This window comes from Melanotaenia boesemani, chromosome 21 (assembly GCF_017639745.1).
Source record: "Melanotaenia boesemani isolate fMelBoe1 chromosome 21, fMelBoe1.pri, whole genome shotgun sequence".
Lineage (NCBI taxonomy): Eukaryota > Metazoa > Chordata > Actinopteri > Atheriniformes > Melanotaeniidae > Melanotaenia > Melanotaenia boesemani.
In genome coordinates this window covers 9,037,013-9,057,220 of record NC_055702.1, presented here as the reverse complement: position 1 = coordinate 9,057,220, position 20,208 = coordinate 9,037,013, and the positions used below count along the sequence as shown (strand labels likewise).

At 37.7% G+C, this 20,208-nt stretch overlaps 2 protein-coding genes across 2 annotated transcripts; one reads left to right on the top strand and one right to left on the bottom strand.

The window, feature by feature from the left end:
- Positions 1-943: 943 nt before the first annotated feature.
- On the bottom strand, positions 944-5,937 carry LOC121632982 (glutamate receptor ionotropic, NMDA 2C-like). Its single transcript, XM_041974826.1, has 7 exons — positions 5,929-5,937; positions 5,471-5,536; positions 4,642-4,830; positions 3,864-4,204; positions 1,999-2,113; positions 1,767-1,843; positions 944-959 (listed from the first exon to the last, which is right to left on the bottom strand). Exons 1-7 carry the CDS (start codon positions 5,935-5,937, stop codon positions 944-946), a joined length of 813 nt encoding a protein of 270 aa, XP_041830760.1.
- Positions 5,938-10,285: 4,348 nt separating this feature from the next.
- On the top strand, positions 10,286-19,238 carry LOC121632981 (5-hydroxytryptamine receptor 3A-like). The gene is made up of 10 exons (XM_041974824.1): positions 10,286-10,492; positions 11,107-11,151; positions 11,525-11,634; positions 12,515-12,684; positions 17,034-17,191; positions 18,033-18,243; positions 18,347-18,481; positions 18,811-18,893; positions 19,002-19,136; positions 19,218-19,238. Exons 1-10 carry the CDS (start codon positions 10,286-10,288, stop codon positions 19,236-19,238), a joined length of 1,275 nt encoding a protein of 424 aa, XP_041830758.1.
- Positions 19,239-20,208: the final 970 nt, after the last annotated feature.

Here is a 20,208-nt window from a genome sequence, read left to right as displayed (position 1 = left end):
GTCAAGAAATTATTCTCATTGTGTTTCGTGGCCTTACTTGGTGTAATTAATTCCAATTATTTAATTTTGCAGTCTATTGAGTAAAATGCACAATTGAGACCAAGACTTTTCCTTGGTGACCTCGATGTTACTATAGTGTGACGTACTTATTGTGGGAGTATGGTGATATTAAATAACTATGTTACTCATAATCAGTCATGTGTTTATATAAATCCAGGTCCCATCATACTTATTGTATAAATACGGCACTTTCTAAGTGTTTCAGAAGTGGAAAAAAAAACCTAATGTTTGTTCTTTCTCCTACTTAATGAGTGAAGAGTGGGTCCAGAAATCTAAAACTGGTGCTGTAGATATATTTATGCTGATTGGCTGTGTGGATTCTGAACCACACTAGTGCTCAAACACAACCACAAAAATCTCTCTCTTGGTCAGAGAGCTTTCCATTAACTTTCTCTTTCACATCACCCAATTGTCTGATGCTATTTGATCTATAGTTCATATGAAAATAATCATTATTTCAGCTCTGCAGGTGCAAAAGTAAGGAGCGGAAGAAAAGAGAACAGGAGAGAATCCTGGCAATAAATGTGGACCTAAAATGTCACCCGGCAGCGCCCTTCAGATGATGAAAAGGAACAACATCATGTTAAACTGTCAGATTGTCACAGTGAAGGAGAGAAGCTTGACAAGAGCACCGTGCAGCGCTGTTATAACAGCTGAGATACATGACATGACATGAAGAGGAGGTACAAGTGAACGATCAGAATGTAACGAGACAGGAAAGAAAAGGAAAGAGGGCTCGGAGAACATTTGTACAGAATGTTGTTGTAAAATGTCTTGTTATGTTTGTGTTTTGTCAACATCAATAAGTCATGGGAACACAAAGACATAATATAAATGGAGATGGTGTGAGGCTGTTGCACATGTATGATCCCTATCAGCGCGATTACATGACCATGTTCCTACAAACACAAAGACATACGAGCCTGACATTAAGTGACATTGAAAAAATAGGTTGGTCTTTTCAGGACAGGAATGAATGGGTTTAACTGTAGCTGTGAGATTAGGTTCAGGCCTCTGTTATGTCACGGTTTTTCTACATCCCCTCAGGCTTTGATTGGGTGTGTGTGTGTGTGTGTGTGTGTGTATGTGTGTGTGTGTGTGTGTGTGTTAAAGGAGTTAAAAAAAAACTCTAGATTGCAGGGCATAGTTTTGAGGAAATGGGGGAAGGATTTAGCTTCAGAAAACACAAGGCTGCACAGAAGTGATGTGAAATTCAGTTTACATCCTAATATATTTTACAAACTTCCTTTCAGTTTAATATTTCATATTGTAAATATACTTTGAATTAGTTTAAAGATCATAGGAAACTTTTTATTTTCTGTTTCTTTCAGTTTTCATTCTAAATTTGATGTTAAAATATCTGTATATGAAACAATGCAGCTGCTGTATGGAGGTTTTACCTGTGTCAGTACTGTATAACATGCCTCTCATTCTTAAACCATGATCACAACACGGGGTTTAAACAGGTCAGTACAAAGTGTTTTTGATGGAGATGTGAGTAGATGAACCATCTGGAGGTGCAAAGTGCACATTCATATTCAAAGTGTCTGCACATCTCATCTTTATATTTGGCCTTTTACATGCTGTAGTTACAATAAAGTGAAGCTCAAATCCAAACTGAAACTGTTCTCTTCAAAAATTATTTTAAAGTTGGAGTTGGAACCAACCTGAGCCCCAAAATATTTATAAAATTTCTTTTTAATTGCCTATAAACTTCTGATTGCAAGTCCACAATGTTCACAGTGCATTTCATGCTTGTCTTCAGGAGACACTGTGTCCTTTGCTGTGTGGTGATATAAAACAGGAAAAAGTTTAGGTTACTGTAAATATATTATTTCCTTGCTTTAAGATACAATCTGCTGTCAGTATTTTTGTACATCCACTGTCCACATTAAGGTCCTAAATATGTGTTATGATTTAGCTCATTATGCTCCATACCTTGTCCCACAGTCTCTCCCGGTCCAAAGCAATGATAACCATAGAAGGGTTGGAGAGGAAGCCTTGGTTGTTGAACGACAGATCTTTCTTTTCCCACATTACATTCAGCATGTGTCTATGTCAAAGAGAAATAAGTATAAAGTATGCAATCAAAGAGCTTGACAGATACTTTCTACACGAGATTCAGCATATTGATTTATGCAAATGCACACACACACAATGATCAGTTCCTAATTAAGACTAAAGCTCCCCCTGGGAGGGTTTAATTTAATGTCAGGGACTGGAAGTAGCTCATTAGGGGAGGATGGCGGCAGGTGATTGGTTGGACGGCAGGATGTTCCTACTGAGTGGTTTTGCTGTCTGTGAAGGTATAAATTCATAATGGACTTGCCTGTGAATAATGAATCTAGACTAATTTGCATTTTAGAACATATGCAAAAGGGGCACACTTTATTTTTTTCTTTACTTCATGTCATGATCTGGTGAGTTCAAAGGTAAAATCTAAAATTGTGCTGTCTCTAAATGTGTCAGTAACAATCACTCAATTTCGATGAACCATGCTTCTGCTGTGGCATCATTTTCGATTAGATTCATCAACATTCATTTCCTTCCAACTTGCACAAAATTTTCATAAAGATCTTTAAAGGATCTCCATCAGCTGCAACAAAAAGCTGCAATTAAACATAATAATACAATAAATATGGTGAATGGAAACTGATCACTGCTTCAGTTAAAGGTAAATAAATTGAAATATGTTCATTCTTGCAGTACCTTTCTAAAGGAATACTTTTATTTACACTAGTTGCTAAGTTAAAAAGTATGTAGTAACTTGTTTTGGTCCAGCAGTGTATAAGTAACCATAAGTTTCTGAAATGACCCTTATTAGCATTTCTAATAAAAAGATCAAAGAGTTGATGGTGTCACAGCTGCAGAAGTTGAGGGATCAAATCAGTGAGAGATATTTATTTTATTATTTAGGTTTCTTTGCATTAAATTTTTGGATTGAAGTTTCTCTTAAGTTTTGTTATCACTTGGTGTTTAATTAGACTTTAGGCACCAAAAATAATCAACATTATTGAAGTGTCAACAGAAAGATACCAAAATTACTTAGGGTTTGAAAAAGATCATAGTCCGAGTTAAAATGGACCTTTATCATTTTTTAAGTTTATACATTTGTGTTGCTGATATCAGTGATGTAAACCAGGACTGAAAAGCATAATCAGCATAACTCTAGCTGTGAAAAAAATATTTTGTTCAGTTACTCTGAAAATTAAATTAGGTGTTCACTGATTTTGTTAATGATAGAATAAAATTCTGTGCTGCCTTAAAGGTAATTTATTTAAATCTAATCCTAAATTTAAAGGGAAGCATGCATGATGGTAGCTTGGCACCTGGCCGTTGACATTTTGGGTTTTTTTGGTGCCAGATGTGACCATGTTTGGATAAGCGGGTGGAGCTGGACAGTAATACTTACATTCTCATTTAAACTTAAGGAATTGCGTTATAAATAACCAGAAATCCATCAGAAAAAAGTGAACCTAGCTAATGCTGCATTAATAACTTGTGGGAAATAATTATAGTGTTTACATTACTGAAAACAAAGTCCATTGAAACCAATAATTTTATAAAGCCACTTTATAAGAGCCCTTTTAAGAAACTTTTACAAAGTCTTTACCTTGGATAGTGAGTGGCAACTTCCATATTTCATATATGGTCTATAATAACAGATCTTTATTAAAAATCATACACGTTTCTTTTCATAAGCAACATGCAAAAGGTAAAAGTCAAAGCCTGCAAATGCAACACAGTGGAAGTACCATATATATTTAAATGCTGGAAAGAAGTGATTTCTCAGGCAGCCTCACCTGAACAGAGTATTGTTGCCCAACTGTTTAGTTGGCTTGTTGCAGTCACCGTATCCTTCAGGAATGAAGCCATAATCCCTCTTGAAACTCTCCGCCCCTTTAGCTACAATGGCAACACCCTCCCTCACCCTCTGCCTTAAGCTTTTTCTCCACTGGTCTGTAATCACACCGATCACACCCACAGGGAAGGTGGCAGGTGGGGGGCTGTCGGGGTTGCCCACGGCCAGGCTGGGGAGGATCCAGATGTAGCCTGGCCCCAAAAGACCCACCTCAGCAGCCTGACGAAACAAGTACTGCGCCTCCTCGTGGGAGCAGTACGTCAACAGGACCTGGGAGTCCACCTGCAGACAGAGAAGGAAATCTGTTGCTTTAAATTCACAAAACAGAGTTTTGCTGAAGCCAATAACACCAGCTGTTCACAGTTTAAACTGGGTTACAGTACAACAGAAGTAGGCGTTAACTCATGGGGGGTTTCACAAATACCACATCTACATTTACAGAACTTGAGAAATTCATATGATTGAGAATGTTGATGGTACCAATACATGAGGGGGGACACCAGCAGTTTAGGAGATGACAATTACTGTGCAACAGACAAAGCAACTGTTAACTGGTTTAAGCACTGATTTTAAGTTATCTTTTTTTTTATTTTTTTAAAAATAAGATGATATGCTCTAGAAGCTTTGCTTGTTGCCCCAAAGTTAATATTATGACAGAAGACAGTTTAAGACCTGGGGAGCTTAATGCAAACTTGAAACGAACTGATATATAATTATACCTGCTGCAGAATGCGTTTGATTTTCAAATCATTAGCCCCAACAGACATTTCCAAGCTTATAATATCCTGTAGATTCCATAGGAAGTAGGATGTGTCTGTGTATGACTGAACTATATCCACAAAGGTGTCGTAGCCCGGCAGCAAGCTGGTGATCACAGCAAACTCGCCCCAGTCATACTCCTCCAAAATCTGAGACAGACACACAGAGAATTAAAGACTTAATAATATTAAGATAACATGATTATGAAAAACAGCTATGAAAAATAATCCCACATAAGACATTGTTATGGACTTAGAAAAGTAATTATAGTAATTGAAATTGAGGTCTTGATGAGAATTAGATGAGAATATCAATAATACTCTAAAGACTGTGCTAAACTGAAACCAGCAGCTATGAGCTTCACACACATGAGCCTCCAACTTTAATAAATAAGAGCCGAATGCAGCAAAAGACAAAAATAAATATGAGAACTTTTAATATCATACAGCAAATTACCATGAACATGCATGTCAGAATTCAAATTATTATAAAAAAATTAGGGTATCACAGACTTTACTGGGATTATCCCTTTAATTTCTAAACATTTGTGACAATGACGCCATCGAGCCCCGTGAGAATTTGTAGCCTACAGTCCACATCATAAATCCAGATCTTATTAGTTGGTGGAAACTGGACCAGAACTTCAAATCAGGGATTCCCTCACTGACTCCTGGGTTGCCCCTTAATGGTATCCCAGTTGTCAAGCTTGACCATCTAAACCATTTGTTCTTGAAATCTACATTTTCCCTTTATTAAAATGAGGTTTGATTGCTGGTTGCACTTCTTTACCTTGAACATGCAGATGACCTGCTGCTCCAGTGAACTCCCCATCTGTAAAAATGAGGATCCCTCAGCCTGTAAAGAAAAAGAGAATCTCATGTAATGACTCATGGGTGGAATAAGTCATTGTCATGGGTGGCAAGTTGGATGACGAAACAGTCCAAAAACTTAGTAAGGATGGATATTGGACTGGAGTAGCAAGCAAGTCCAGTTAATCAAACATAGAAAATAGTTTCTTCATAGACTACACTTTGAATGTCACACTGTTATAATACAGTGATTATTATTATTAATATTGATCCATAGATATTTTGATATAAGTTAATGGTGTCTGGCTCAGGGGGTGGGACTGAAAAACCGCTGGCTTTTCCCCACTACCTTTGGACAAAGACTTTTTTTTTTAACTTGTCCTTCTTTTGTATACTCCTTTTGTTTTGTTTTTTAATAGATGCATGATGATGCCTCACCAGAACCATGACTGTAGGATCCACTCCATAGGGAATAAAAATAAGAAAAAAAAGAAAAGTATAAGCTAAAAGTGAATTTACATAAGATAAATTTATTGTACAACATAACCGATGCAATCGATGTGAGGGGTGGAAGTAAGGACAATAAACATGAAATCAACTCAGTTTTCATCATAATCCATCTTTGTTCTTCTTTTGGTCTCCTTTCAATACTTTACAAGCCACATCCACAATTTCTTTTCTGAATGCGAACAATACGGACAAACAAGACAGTTTTGAATCTTTTCATCCTGTATGTCATGTAAAAGGATGTTCCTTGTTTATTCTGCCCCTCACAGCAGGGATCTGGTGTTATTAAAGTGCACACTCATTACTCACGTTGAATCATAGTGGGTAGTAATTTCAGTTCAGCTTGTGAGCATGGTTAGATTAATCCATGTAGGGATTTATAATGGCAAATGTTTGGTATAATTTTCCATCCCTGTGAATAAATATGCCAGTGAAATGTGGATGGATTTCTGAAAAGGCACTCATTTAACAATGATTAGCTGCTTTAATATCTAGGGCATTTTAATTGATTTTAATTGAATGATGTCTGCTTCTCTAAATAGTTGATATTGAACTAAATTTTTGTTTCCTTTTAATATATTCAGTGCCACTCACTGCAACATTAGCCCTAAAACAAAGGTGATTCACAGCTTAAAAATTAAACAGATTTCTTTTTCTTATGGGAATCTGCACATTTACAGGTTTAGCTATGTGTCTAATGTTTATGTTTTAATATTATATCAAACAATTCTGTCAAAAAGTTTTCCTTATGCTTCCTGTGTTCCTGGTAAATTCAGACTCCATTAATCCATCCATTCTCTATGGCTTCAGATTCAGAAAACCTTTTAAATCCCAAATGGAAATTCACTTGCAGTCAGAAGTGTTAAAAAAAAATTAATGAAAATAATCTAATCTTTTATTATCAATGTAAGAACACTGTCAGAGAGCACTCAGCAGTGAGATGTGATTTAGGATCTTCTCCCTGAAGTGAGTAAAAGTAAAAAAGATGGCCAGAGGACACATGGAAGAATTTACTCACCAGTAGCCTACATGATCAGGTTGGCTAATAATGGGCCTCATTCACTCATTCAATATGTTCTAATGAACCCTTTGAGTTACTTTTTAAACAAACAAATTTTTAAACAAACAAAACAACTCAAATTCATGAATTTCTTTATAGACTGTAAAAGTTTTTGTATCTTTTCTATTAAAATGGTGAATACCAATTCTATACATTATAAGGATTTGCCAGCTGGCCCTCATTTGCAGGTAAATGGCTGAAAATGACCATACAAGATCATGAGACTAAAAGGCCATGTATAGAGATGCACGGAGGTCACAAAATGTAAATGTGCACAGAGTAAGCATAACTGCTTGTTTACATCTGCTGTTCTTTGGTAGATCACAGACAAACTTCATCAATACATATTTAACTTTTTGTACACAATAACTCTTTCTTTTATCACTTGTAATGATCAATGTAAAGAAATCATCTCATCAGGTAAACCAGACCTTTGAATTAGACTCTAAAATTGCACAAAACGACAAAATCCTAATATTGCTTAATATACAGGCTAAGAGCATTCAGTCTTTTAATTTAATGTCTTTTAATAATTTTTTTTAAATTCTTTTAGATGTTACTACCTCATCCATAGTTCCAAGTATTCCAACTATAAACACATAGAGTCAGAGAGTCATCGCCTTATGGCAGAAACAACTTCACAGCTGCACACACATCGACACGTCTTTGTTCCATGAAGTCCTTTCAAAGTCCAGCCGAAAATTTGCTAAATAAGACAGATATTATGGTAGCTGTGACATACACATGTGTACAGGTATTCATACATACATATTCATCTAAAGCTTAAGTTAAAAAAAAAAAAGAAAAAAAGAAGTAAATTCTTGTTTAAGTACAATCATGGTCGTTTGTATGTATTTTGCCTGTGAGGAATAAAACTGAAAATTAATGTCAGCAGGTCTTACAGAATCCTCCCCAGAACTCAAACCTCAACATTCTTAAAGCAGTGTGTGACCATCTTAACAGAAAACAGAACAGAAAGGTAGAAAAAAAAAATCCAAAGCGCTTTGAAATGTCCTGTAAGAAGCCTGGAGAACTCTTCCTGGAGATAAGAAATTGCAAGAACGCTTCTCTAAGAGGGTTCAGACTGTGCTGAAGAATTTGATGATACCAAATGTGGACTTTTAAGCTTGTTTCAAGCACTGTTTTTGCCTTATATACTGAATTTCCAATAATATTTGCATTGGTTTCAATACATCACTGTGCCTATTTCAAATTTTGCTGGCATAATATATAGCATGACTTACTTTAAGTTTTTTCCTGGAATGGACTTGCACATAAACTTGTGCATGCTTGTAAACCATCTGGGTGTGTCCTTATATGTGGATTGCTTTTATACTAATGGAGATGAAAAACAAAGACAAAACACAAACACATTAAAAATCAGTTATTCTGTTTGTCCAGCCCCCTTTCCTCCTTCCTCCCTCTTAGATTACTGTATTATAACCACAAAGGACTAAGTAACTGCCTCAGACAGTGCTGGAGAGACATGCACATCCATGAACTCTTCTGAGGGAAAATATTTTAGTCAAGATGCTTGCTGGCTTCCTTCTTCTTCTCTTCATCTCCGGTAAGTTTAAACACCATTAAGGATGATGCATGAGAAGGTATCAACAGAAATCTGCAGTTTGAAAATAAATATTTGTTGTAATTAATTAAATAAATAAATAAAAGAAAATAAAGTTGATTACAGGATATCTCAAGTTTAATGTGTTTCTGCAACCTATCTGCTTGGTATAGGAGGAATTAACCTGAATTACTTACCTTGCAGTGCTCCTCTTGGAAAGACTTTTAAATGTTTGTTCACCTTTGTTAATCTGGATGACTCCAGATTCATTCATTCAGTTAATGATATTTTAAATAGAAATAAAATTTTAGAAAAATGTCAGTCTGGTTGTAGGACAGCCAGACAGCCCTTTTAAAGAATGTAAATGAGCTCAGATGTAATTTGGATGAACAGAAACTTTAATCCTGGTGCAACTGGATCTAAGCATTGCCTTTGATATCGTAGATCACCACATTTTATTAAACAGACTTAAAATTCTGGTTGGCCACCCAGGTACTGTTCTTAACTGTTTTTGTGGGGGCATGGCTCAGTGGGTAGAGTGGTTGTCTTGTAGCCTGAGGGTTGCAGGTTGAGCTCATGTTGAGCTTTCCCTTAGCAAGACATCGAATTCCAAATTGCTCGGCCAAACCATTGACTAAAACGACCATTTTAGTCAATGGTTTGGTTCATACCAAGTGCGCCGGTTTTAACTGCCAAGTCTATCTTTGATCATCGTCATTGATCGGTCAGGGTGTCTCAGTGTAACTTTTTTTCATCATGGACAACAACACATTTATCCTGGAAGGGGAGAATCACAAGATTCTCCAATTTTCCGGTGATTTCTTGATCTCGCAGCTCCAGCTAAGCGGACTGCACTTGCGGGCGCTCTGCATCTGACACATTTGCTGATGATACACAGCTTTACATTGCCATTTCTCTTGATGACCTACCCATTTAACATCCTTTAAAACTGTATTTTAGATATAAAATCATGGATGGCAGATAACTTCTTACAGCTCAACTAGGACAAGACAGTTTTAAATTTCAGTTTTAAATATCAGTCCTGAAGAGAGAGAGCATTTTATCCAAACTGCTGAATTTGAAATCTCAGTGTATGAGAAACTTTCCTCTGAGCTGGATTTTATTCCACACATTAAAAATGTAAACAAAAACAGGATTTTATCATCTTAAAAAAGCAGAGTCCCCCCATTTCTCTCTCTTGCCAGCGTGAAGGTGTTGATGCATGATTTTATCTACAGTAGAATAGATTACTGTAATGCCTTGCTCTCTTGTCTTCCTAAAAAGAATATATCTAATTTGCAGTTAGTCTAGAACTCAACAGCATGTGTGCTGACAAGGACCAGTAAGTGGGAACACATTACATCAGCGACTGTATTGGCTTCTTGTGCATTTCAGGATTGATTTTATGGTTCTTTTAGCGGTTTTTAAATATCTTAATGGTCTTGGCCTTTTTATTTAACTGACCTGCTTTTAAATTAGGAGCCTTCGTGGACCCTGAGGTCCTCTGGGACTGGCCTTTTGGTTTTTCCTAAAGTTTGAACCAAAACCTATGAAGACCTTTTATTTGGTTTGATCGTACATTCAAAAGCAGTGGATACTCACTCAGAAGAAACAAATGCTATTTCCAAAGCATGCACTCTAAATCACTAAATTAAAGGAAATTAATGAGACATACAATAATTTCACTGAATTTGTGTATGTTTGCTGTAGATGGGATTTCCTCTGAGCAAGGCTGCAGTTATCAGGATGTTTTAAACTACTTAAACCTGACCAGAAGCAATGAGCTGTTTTCCATGACCCGGCCAGTTAAAAACTACAAAACTCCCACACATGTCTCCCTGGAAGTTCTGCTCTATGCCATTCTAGATGTGGTATGTAGATTTTTATTTATCAGCTTTACTGTCATATTAATCTTCTTTACTGTAGACTGTTTGACCTTCTGTATGATCCTAAAATGATAGAAGACAGGCACCGCCAAGAGAGAACGTTTCTCCAATCTTTGCTTCTCTGCCTGATAAATCTCTAAGAAATTTAAAATTATTCTTATCACATAAGCCTTTAATAGTCTAGTTATGTCTTCAAGATCTCATTGATCCATATCAACCCACCCTCTTCACTCTTAGAGCGCTGGTCTGCTTTTTTTTCCTTAAATTTCAAAGAGGCAGAGCATTTAGCTTTCAAGCTCTTCTTCAGTGGATCTAGCCTCCAGATTGGGTCTGTAATTCAGATTCCCCTTCTGCTTTTTAGACTCATCTAAAAACATACCTCTTCACTTTTCCTGTCAAAACAGTACCATTAGTTTACGATACTTTTTCATCGATACTGATACAGATATCGATATAGACATCGACATCGACATCGATATCAATATTTCTTGGCCCTTAAAGGAAAATCATGATTGTACAGTGCCGCTGTACTTTACGCTGAATTCAGCATTAGTTGTATTTTATATCTAAAATTATTTTCCCTAATTTTATTTTTGCAGGTTGAAAAAGAGCAGAAATTCATCCCTTATGTTTGGACTGTCGTGGTGAGTTTTTTTTTCTTTCAACAACTACTCTCTCTCTCTCTCCCCATATATATATATATATATATATTTAGCAGCGCCTCCTCACACCAAGAAGGTTGTTGGTTCGACCTTCGGCTGGGGGGAGGTTTGAGCCTTGAGGGTGGTGGCCTTTCTGTGTGGACTTTGCATGTTCTCCCTGTGTATGCATGGGTTCTCTCCGGGTTCTGCGGCTTCCTCCCATCATCCAAAGACATGCATGTTAGGTTAATTGATGACTCTAAATTCTCCCTAGGAGTGATATATATATATATATATATATATATATATATGGAAGGCCTTTTCTTAAAATTTTCTGATATACATTATTTTGTCTTTCTTTCTGATTTCTCTGTAGAGGTGGAACAATGAATATATTTCCTGGGATCCAAATCAGTTTTGTGGAATTGATAATGTTTCTATTCCTACTGACATTTTGTGGAAGCCAGATCTCACCATTGAAGAAATGTAAGTGTAAAGGCAATTACATATAGCCTACACAAAAGTCTTATTACAGTATGTCTGTCAACAAAAAGCATAAGCCCCTTAAGAACCTCAATGTTTTCTTATTGCGGAGTCGGCCCCACAGTGATGTGTGGTCAAAGTATTGCCACGCTGATTAGACATGCACATACATGTCTAACTTGAGAAATGCATATATTGATTTTCATAAATTGATTATTTAAAAGATGACTATTCAAACTAATTGACTCTCAGATTCCATCAAAATGCAAAATGAGAAAATGGATCAGTATATTCTAATTTGCAGTTTCTTTTTCAGATCAGATTTCAGATCTTGATTGTTTTCAATTTTTCATACCCTTGGGATTTTTTAAGGTACTGGAGTGTCTGCTTTTCTTCAGACATTCACTGGAAAAATAAAAAGAGTACAAATAATATATATATATATATATTTTAAATTCAGATGCTTTTTAACACGTTGTTTTTTAGGAGTAAGTTTTGAGTGCATATCCAGTCACATGTTTGATGCCAATCTATAGGTTTGTGTTTTAAAAATTTTAAGTAGGCTCAAAGTCTAGAGAATATTTTTTTTGTGTTTTTTTTTGGTTACTACTGTTACTATTTCTGTTTAACTGTTGTTCAACTATTTCTATTTCACTGTTGTCACAATGGAACTACTGATCTTATGAACCAAAACATTAAATCCTGCTGGTCAGTTTAGTTTATTAGTTCTTGACCATTTCAGACAATTTGTAACTTTTCATGTTTAGTATTAAAGGAGGGCATTGAGGTAAGGAAAGACTCTGGTAACTAGGTTATCTGTTCACCTATTGTAGTTAAAAGGTCCTGAGGGATTTACTGTGCATGTGGTTGTCTTTCCACACAGGACCGAGAAGGACAAAGCCCCTCCGAGTCCTTATCTCACCATCAGCCATGAAGGAGATGTTGAAGTCCAGAATGACCAGGTGCTGGTGAGCACCTGCATGATGCACATTTATGAATTCCCCTTCGACATTCAGAGCTGCAGCCTCTCCTTCAAGTCTGTCATACATAATGGTGAGAGCATGTGTAAAAATTAGTTCAAGCCAGTAAACCACTGCATGAGCTAACAAACCAATGTTTATAGACCCTTTGCATGCATGTTTCTTCTTTCCTCTCTGACCCAGCTACTGGTTAAACATAAATGGGGAAAAATCTGGCAAGAGGAGTATTTTCTAAAATATTTAAGAAGTAAATTTTGACAGTAGGTTGTAGCTTCAAGGTTAATAAAGATACAAGTACATATAAGACTGAAGCATACATAAAGGAAGCTATTAGCCATGTTTACATTGATATATTTTAATCAACAGAACAAAAAAGAAAAAATCCTCAAGTGAACACCTCAGGCAGATTAGACTGATCTGTTTGGGTACCTCAGGGTTGCATCCTGTTTGTTGCAGATGATGTGGTTCTGTTGGCTTCTTCAGGCCAAGGCCTTTGGCATACATTGAAAGTGGCTCACAGCTGAGTGTAAAGCAGTCAAAATGAAGCCCTTTTAAGTCTGAGGTCATGGTTCTCAACCAGAAAAGGGTGGGACACTCCCTTCAGCTTGGGAATGACTCATTGCCTCGAATGGAGAACTTTTAACTATCTCGGGATCTTGTTGACGAGGGATGCTAGGACGTAATGAGCGATGGACAGATTGTGGGCTTCTTAAACAAAGTCCAGTGGACTGGTGAGATCTGAGCCAAGAGGCAAATCTTTATATTCTAACTCTCACTAATGGTTGTGAGATATGGTAATAATCAAATCAAATCCAATTTTTTTATAAAGCACTTTTCCTACCAAAGGCAACACAAAGTGCTTTACATCGCAAAACCAATTTATGCATATTAAAATAAAATAAGGCTTTACAACAACAACAACAACAACAACAGCAACAACAAATCTCTCACTTGCAGTCACAGAGACATCCACCACAAACATGCGCAAACAGAGCAGTTAATCCCCCATTCTAAACAAACATGAACTCCCTAATTTCTGTCTCTTAGAGTAAAATAAAGTATTGAATAAATAAATATAATAAATTAATAAATATAATAAATTAAAAGTAATAAATATTAAAAGTAATAAATTTAAAATAATAAATATGAGACTGCCAATAAAACAGTTGCTAAGAGCTTCTTTCAGAAAGTAGCAGAAAGGAAGACCAGGTGTGGCGATCACACGTACAGAGTTTGACATGGAGCTGAGCACTGTATCAAAATGAGTCAGTTAAGGTGGTTCAGGGATCAGCCATCTCCCATAAGTGGTTTTCAGGACACCTCCAGTCCTGATAGACCCAGGGCTAGGTGGAGAGTCGGCAAATAAGGTGGCCGCTAACCTGCTTGGTGGTTCTCCGGCAGCTGCAGTCCCAAAGTGCTTGGCAGTCCAGTTCCTGGTCTCTTTGGCTGCGAGCCTGGTCAGCTTTGTTGCAGTTCAGGTTTTATTTAAAGGGACATTGTGTAACATTTTCTGTTGTTTCCTGACCAAAATTGTTGTCACTGATGTGTTATGACCTCCGCTAATGAACTGACACTTTCTAAAAAGCGAAGAATTTTAGATTTGTCCATACATATGACAGGTAAACTGGTAGAGCAGTGCCTTGATGGTCTGTCATCTTGAAACTACAGCAACCAGCAAGGGACAAATAACACCATTACACGTTTTCCCTGTGAGCCAGCTGTCACAACCCAGCTCACGGCTATAACAAAACAACGCCAAACAGCAGATAAGGCCAATTATGATTATTTATTAACGAAAGATTAACCAAAATTAAGGCAAAATAGGATAACCATGGAGTGTGGCTGTCTGCAAAATCAGAAGTGTAGGTGCGTGCATGGTTGGGTGTAAGAATATAATGAGTGGAGTGTTGTATGGTGTAAAACTAAACTAAAAGTAAAGCAAAAACAAGGTGCAGCTGGAGCAGGTGGGGCCACCTCCTGAGCTTGGCCCACAAGAACGCACTGTAACAGCAGAGTGCGCGCAGAACTGTCCCACTTATGCGCCTTGGCCAAACGCTCAAAGATTATGAAAAATGAATCCGGGTCACTCTCCGGAAAACATTGGCAAAAGGCGCAAGTGGCCAATAACGCCAAAAATGTCGGCAGGACTTCCAGAAGAACCAGACAATGACTGAATGAATGAATGTACTCTCAACGTACCTGCTCTCTCGAATCGCCTCCAATTTCACCCGTTCGATTTCAAACTGCAGTCTTAACAATTCTTTCTGTTGCTCAAATGTTAAGCCTGGCGGTAACAAAGTCGGACCAGGTAAAGAAACAGGTGGTTTGGCCAACAAAACACCTTTCTCAATCAAATTAGTAATCAATATGGACTTAAAATTTTCCTTAAGTCGTTTACTGTCAATTTCAATGTCATAATGTCTACCAATCTCAAGCAACTGATCTTTGGTACATTCATCTAAAAACTCCACAGTGGTAGAACTAAAAAACTCCATTACATTTACCATAATTTCTCCTCACAAAACAAACAGAAGAGCCACCAATGCAAGATAAAGTGCCGACCAAAAGGCACCAGACAAACAGCGGCAGACCAAATGCCCCGCTAACTTACCTGCCTAACTAAACTTACCTATCACCAAGCTCAACCCTAGTCTTCACGCAGATCAGCGGCGGGTATTTACGCACCGAAAACCAGCGGGTACGTGAGGCAATCTGTACAGACCACCCCCCAAAACACCGGGGACGTGCTCCAGAGATTACTGCTTGCGCAGCAAACACTAGCCGCGTCCCCGCGACACTATATGAAAACAGGTGAAGCCCAAAGGAGCAGCATCTCTGTTCCTAACCGGGACACAGGCCTGCAGATGATAGGTTAAGGTGCACAAGGCAAACACTTTACTCACCTTGGTTAACTGAAGTTGGGGAAAACACTCTTCCACCCCCAGCCAACAAACAAAGGTGCATCTCCCACTCTTAGCAAACAAAAAGGGGCATGCACCCAAAGGATCCGTCCGCCAGGGAAAACATACCAAAACGTCAGAGTGACGTCACTGCAGTGCTCTCCCCCTCACAAAAAGATCACCTGTTCGCCCCCAAACACCAAACAAAGAACCAGCAAAAACAGGCCGACAAAACCACATCATCCAAAGGATAACACACAACGCTGGCGCACACAACCAGTCCACAGCAACCCGAAGCAGTTAAGGACGAGCCCCCAATCTGTCACAACCCGGCTCACGGCTATAACAAAACAACGCCAAACAGCAGATAAGGCCAATTATGATTATTTATTACCGAAAGATTAACCAAAATTAAGGCAAAATAGGATAACCATGGAGTATGGCTGTCCGCAGAATCAGAGGTGTAGGTGCGTGCATGGTTGTGTGTAGAATGTAATGATTGCAGTGTTGTATGGTGTAAAGCTAAACTAAAAGTAAAGCAAAAGGCAAGGTGCAGCGGGCACAGGTGCGGCCTGGGAGCGGAGCGAGGAAAAGAGAGAGGGAGAGGCCGGCCGTAGGCGGGTCTTTTATACGCGTGGTGCGTTGGACCCTTGACGCACGCACTCACAGCCAGGTACACTCCAGCTTCACCTGCACACACACATAATTAAAGAACACGGCCACAAGGAGGGAGGGGCCGTGACACAGCGCACAGTGATTGAGGAACATGAGGAGATAAACACAGCAACGTACTTAACTGTTTCTTTTACAGCAACCACACATTGTCTCCTCACAAAACCAGTCCAAACCTGTATAGAAGAATTTCTACACAAAATTACTAAAACCTAACACTATCCAGGCTTTAATTTCTGTCAGGCAGTCCAATAGTGGTTTTTAGGAAAATCAGGTATTGCACTTCAACTGCGGGTAAGTCTATTTGTTTGCAAATGAATAAAAAGAATTCCTAAGGGGAGCATGTAAAGTGAAAATAACATTGGTCCAAGAATAGAGCCTTGGGGAGCTCCACATGTAAGAGGGGCTGAAGAAGAAACAGATTCTCAGAGGCATACAGGAAGACAGAGAGGTATGACCTGAACCAGTCTAGAACAGTGCCTTTGATCCCACAGTGCTCCAGATGGCAAATCAGGATCCAGTGTTCAACTGTGTCAAACACTTCTTTGAGATCTAAAAGCAGAAGAATGACAAAATTCCCCGAGTCAGTAGCTGTCAAGAGATTATTGAATATTTATGGTTGACTCCAGTGTCAGTATGTGCTAAGCTGGGTGTGAGAACTGATTGCATTTGACCTAAAGGGCATTTTAAGACTTCAGATCTAGTTGTTTTCTTCTCATGAAGATGTCTTTAAAATGTGCATGATATTTTATGGTTATTACTGGAACTTTACAATTGTGATATGTAACTTTCATCCATTCCTTCTTTGTTATAAAAGCATAACTTCACAATACTTTTATCTCCATCTCAGCCAGGGAGATTAAGCTGTACTCGAGTGAAAACTCTTCGGAAGCTACAGAGTTGTCTCGTGACTTGATGCGGACCCAGTATGAGTGGCTTTTCATCAACATGACAGTCTCTACTAACCGCGCCAATAATTCAGCTGATCCAGACGTCGTCGTTTTCACTGTAGGTAAAACTAGAGTGACACACTCAGCTAGACTGTAAATTTGGATTTGTGTACAGACAGATAATATTTTTTGTAGCTTGTCTGTCTTAATTCTTCTTGTCTTCTTCCCTCTTCCTCTATCATCCCATCTTGTCCTAATTTTTCATCAAATCAGTCTCTTACTACAACTGCTCCTCTTAAAAAAAAATTTTTTTAACTACAAAAACAATGAAACAGCACAGCTGCTACTCAGACTTGCTGTTATCAGACAGGCACATAGCAACTAAACCTTATTACAACTTTATGCTATAACCTTATTAATTTTATTAACCTTATATAACCTTTGCAGCTATTTAATATCACCTGTGTGCTTCTCCATACCGCACCTGTACTGTTGCAACAAAGCAATTTCCCCCACTGAGGGACTAATAAAGGTTTATTATTCTATTTTTCTATTCTACAGGCATTATTAATGTGTGCTTCAACTGCATGAAATAACCAAATGATTGTTATACGGTCCTTGTTACGGTCTATTACATGTCTTTTTGTATGTTAACTAAAGCACAGTGGTGTACTTTATTTTGTGCATCTAACGGCTTGAAGCACCAGTTAGCATGTCTTGAAACAGACAGTGGACTTTTTTTTTACAATGATCTTAAGTGTCCAGTGCTTATTCTTTATTTTATTTAAAATTATTGTGATTTTGTCAAGTAAATATAGTAATGACTGGATGCAAAATAAGTCCAAATGAAAAAAGGTTGCTTTAGAGCAGCTTTTTTTCCTTCTATATATGCCAAAAATCATGATCAATGGTAAAGTTCCAAAAAGCTTAATATGATCTCTTTATTCCTTATTTTGCAGATAAACATGAAAAGGAGGCCTATCATGTATATTGTCAGCTTCCTGCTTCCTGTGCTCTTCTTCTTGTGTCTGGATTTGGCCTCCTTCATGATCTCAGACAGCGGAGGGGAGAAGCTAAGCTTCAAGGTTACTGTGCTGCTTGCTGTCACAGTGCTACAACTTATCCTCGAAGAAATTCTTCCTTCCTCATCTAACATTGTTCCCCTTATAGGTAAAGAAAATGAGCCTTGTAGTTATTTTGCTGCATTTCACATGAGCAGTAAAATCACGTACTGACTTTATGGATGCAATGGTGTGCTGCCTGCTCCCCTTAGCACTTTACTGCATTGGGATCTTTGCTCTGATGATGCTCAGCCTCCTGGAGACAATTTTGGTGATGTACCTGACTGAGAAAGACTCTCAAGACAATGAGACAGATGGAGACCAAAGCCTGAAAAGCTGCAACAAAGGTGAGAGTTTAATTTTAGTTCAGTCACAGCAGCATTTGGCTTCTTGGTACTTTGTAATTGTTTTGGAGCTCTTAAATGTTTCTCAACAATAATTATAAGAAAGCTGGGTCCTGTGTAAAATACTAATAAAAACAGAATGCCATGTGTCTTATCCAAAGATCAGGCTCCATAATCAGCAAAATCCATGTAAGCTGTCATGGTATATGACAAGATTTTACTGGTAGAAATCTGAAGCAAAAAGCTTGATCTCCTGTTAGTTTTTATTAGTCCAAACCTGGTAATGGCATAATTTTTAAAACTCAGTTAAATAAAAAATTTTGTTCTTTCAGAGGATCACAAATTGACTCGCGGTGGGTGTCTCCATGATGGGTCTGCAAGTGAAAATCTTTCTGAGCTGCTGCCTATTTCCAAGGTTAGAAATTGATTCCAACGTTGTTTCTCTCCCAGTGAATAAAAACAAGACAATCAATGTGAAAGACTATCATTGACCCCAAACTGGTGAATCAAATGTCTGTTGCAGGGTAGCAGCAGTAATCAGATAGAAGAGAGCCATACCTTGGAGAGGCTTTCAGATGAGCTGAAGAAGATGGAGAAAACATTAACTTTGCTTTTCAAGACCAAGAAGGAAGTGAGGACGCAAGGGTACTGGACCAATGTGGCTAAAAATGTTAACAAATTTTTTTTTATTTTCTATGTCACAGTGGTTGTTTTGTTTTTATTTGTAATCTTCTTTAAGTGGCGCAGTGCTTTTATTTGATCAGGTTTGCATAATGCAAACATGATTTACAAGCTACTTGACAGTGATGGCTCAGCACGATTTAGAAAAACCTATTCATGCATTTATTATTAGTAAACTTGAACTCCTTATAAAACTAGGAGGATTGTGAGAAAGGATTGAGAGAAAAAAGGCGATATTTAATAAATTACGGTAGACAATCATAACATAACAAACATAAACTCCTGTCTGCTGCGGTTATCTGCCCACATCTTTAGTCATGTTACATGTTTCCAGTGATGTGTAATACAACACAAATTTATTAGTAAAGGGGAGAAATAATTGGCCCAACATACATTTTCTGACCTTTCATACTAATCATGTAGTTATGTGGTTTTATAATGCAATTTAAGGCTTATCTAGACATTGTCAAATGATTCAGTAGTGCTGGAAAGCACCACCCATCTTTCGAATATCAGCTATTATTTAAGATTATCAAAAACAATTGTCTGCAACTGTAACTAAGGGTGTCTGTTACTGATTAATAGATTGCGGATCGATGAATTATTTGTTAATTAGATGGACGGAGCTTCACCGCACTCTCGCTCATTGCAGCATTCATGCGTTTATTATTAGTAAACTTGAACTCCTTTACTTAACGTAAAGTAGTTTTTACGGTTCTCTCTAAAAAGAAATTACAAAGACAGCTGCAACTAACCATGATGGCTGCTGCTTGTGTCCTCACAAAGACCAAAAAAGGGAACATACAACTCAAATTCTCAAATCTTTACACTGACTTCCTGTGCGCCAAATAATTGATTCTAAAATTTTAATGCTGGTGTAGAAGAGTCTGATTTACAACTGATTTGCTGACTCTATCATCACAGAGACTTCTAAGGTCTCAAACATTTTTATTTGGCACAGCTTAGGGAGATTCTCCTTTTAATCTATTCTCATGAATATTTACACTGATGAGGATGATAATGATGTTGCTCTTATTTAAATCTGTTTG

Bases quoted from the DNA above. Each gene is read 5' to 3' on its own strand.
- LOC121632982 (XM_041974826.1), bottom strand. The intron at 2,114-3,863 runs GTGAGGCTGCCT...TCTTTGACATAG, and splicing joins GGCAACAATACTCTGTTCAG to ACACATGCTGAATGTAATGT. The intron at 1,844-1,998 runs GTATGGAGCATA...ATCACCACACAG, and splicing joins GGGAGAGACTGTGGGACAAG to CAAAGGACACAGTGTCTCCT.
- LOC121632981 (XM_041974824.1), top strand. From the start codon at position 10,286: ATGAGACATACAATAATTTCACTGAATTTGTGTATGTTTGCTGTAGAT. The intron at 18,244-18,346 runs GTAAAGAAAATG...TGCTCCCCTTAG, and splicing joins TAACATTGTTCCCCTTATAG to CACTTTACTGCATTGGGATC. The intron at 18,482-18,810 runs GTGAGAGTTTAA...TTGTTCTTTCAG, and splicing joins CCTGAAAAGCTGCAACAAAG to AGGATCACAAATTGACTCGC.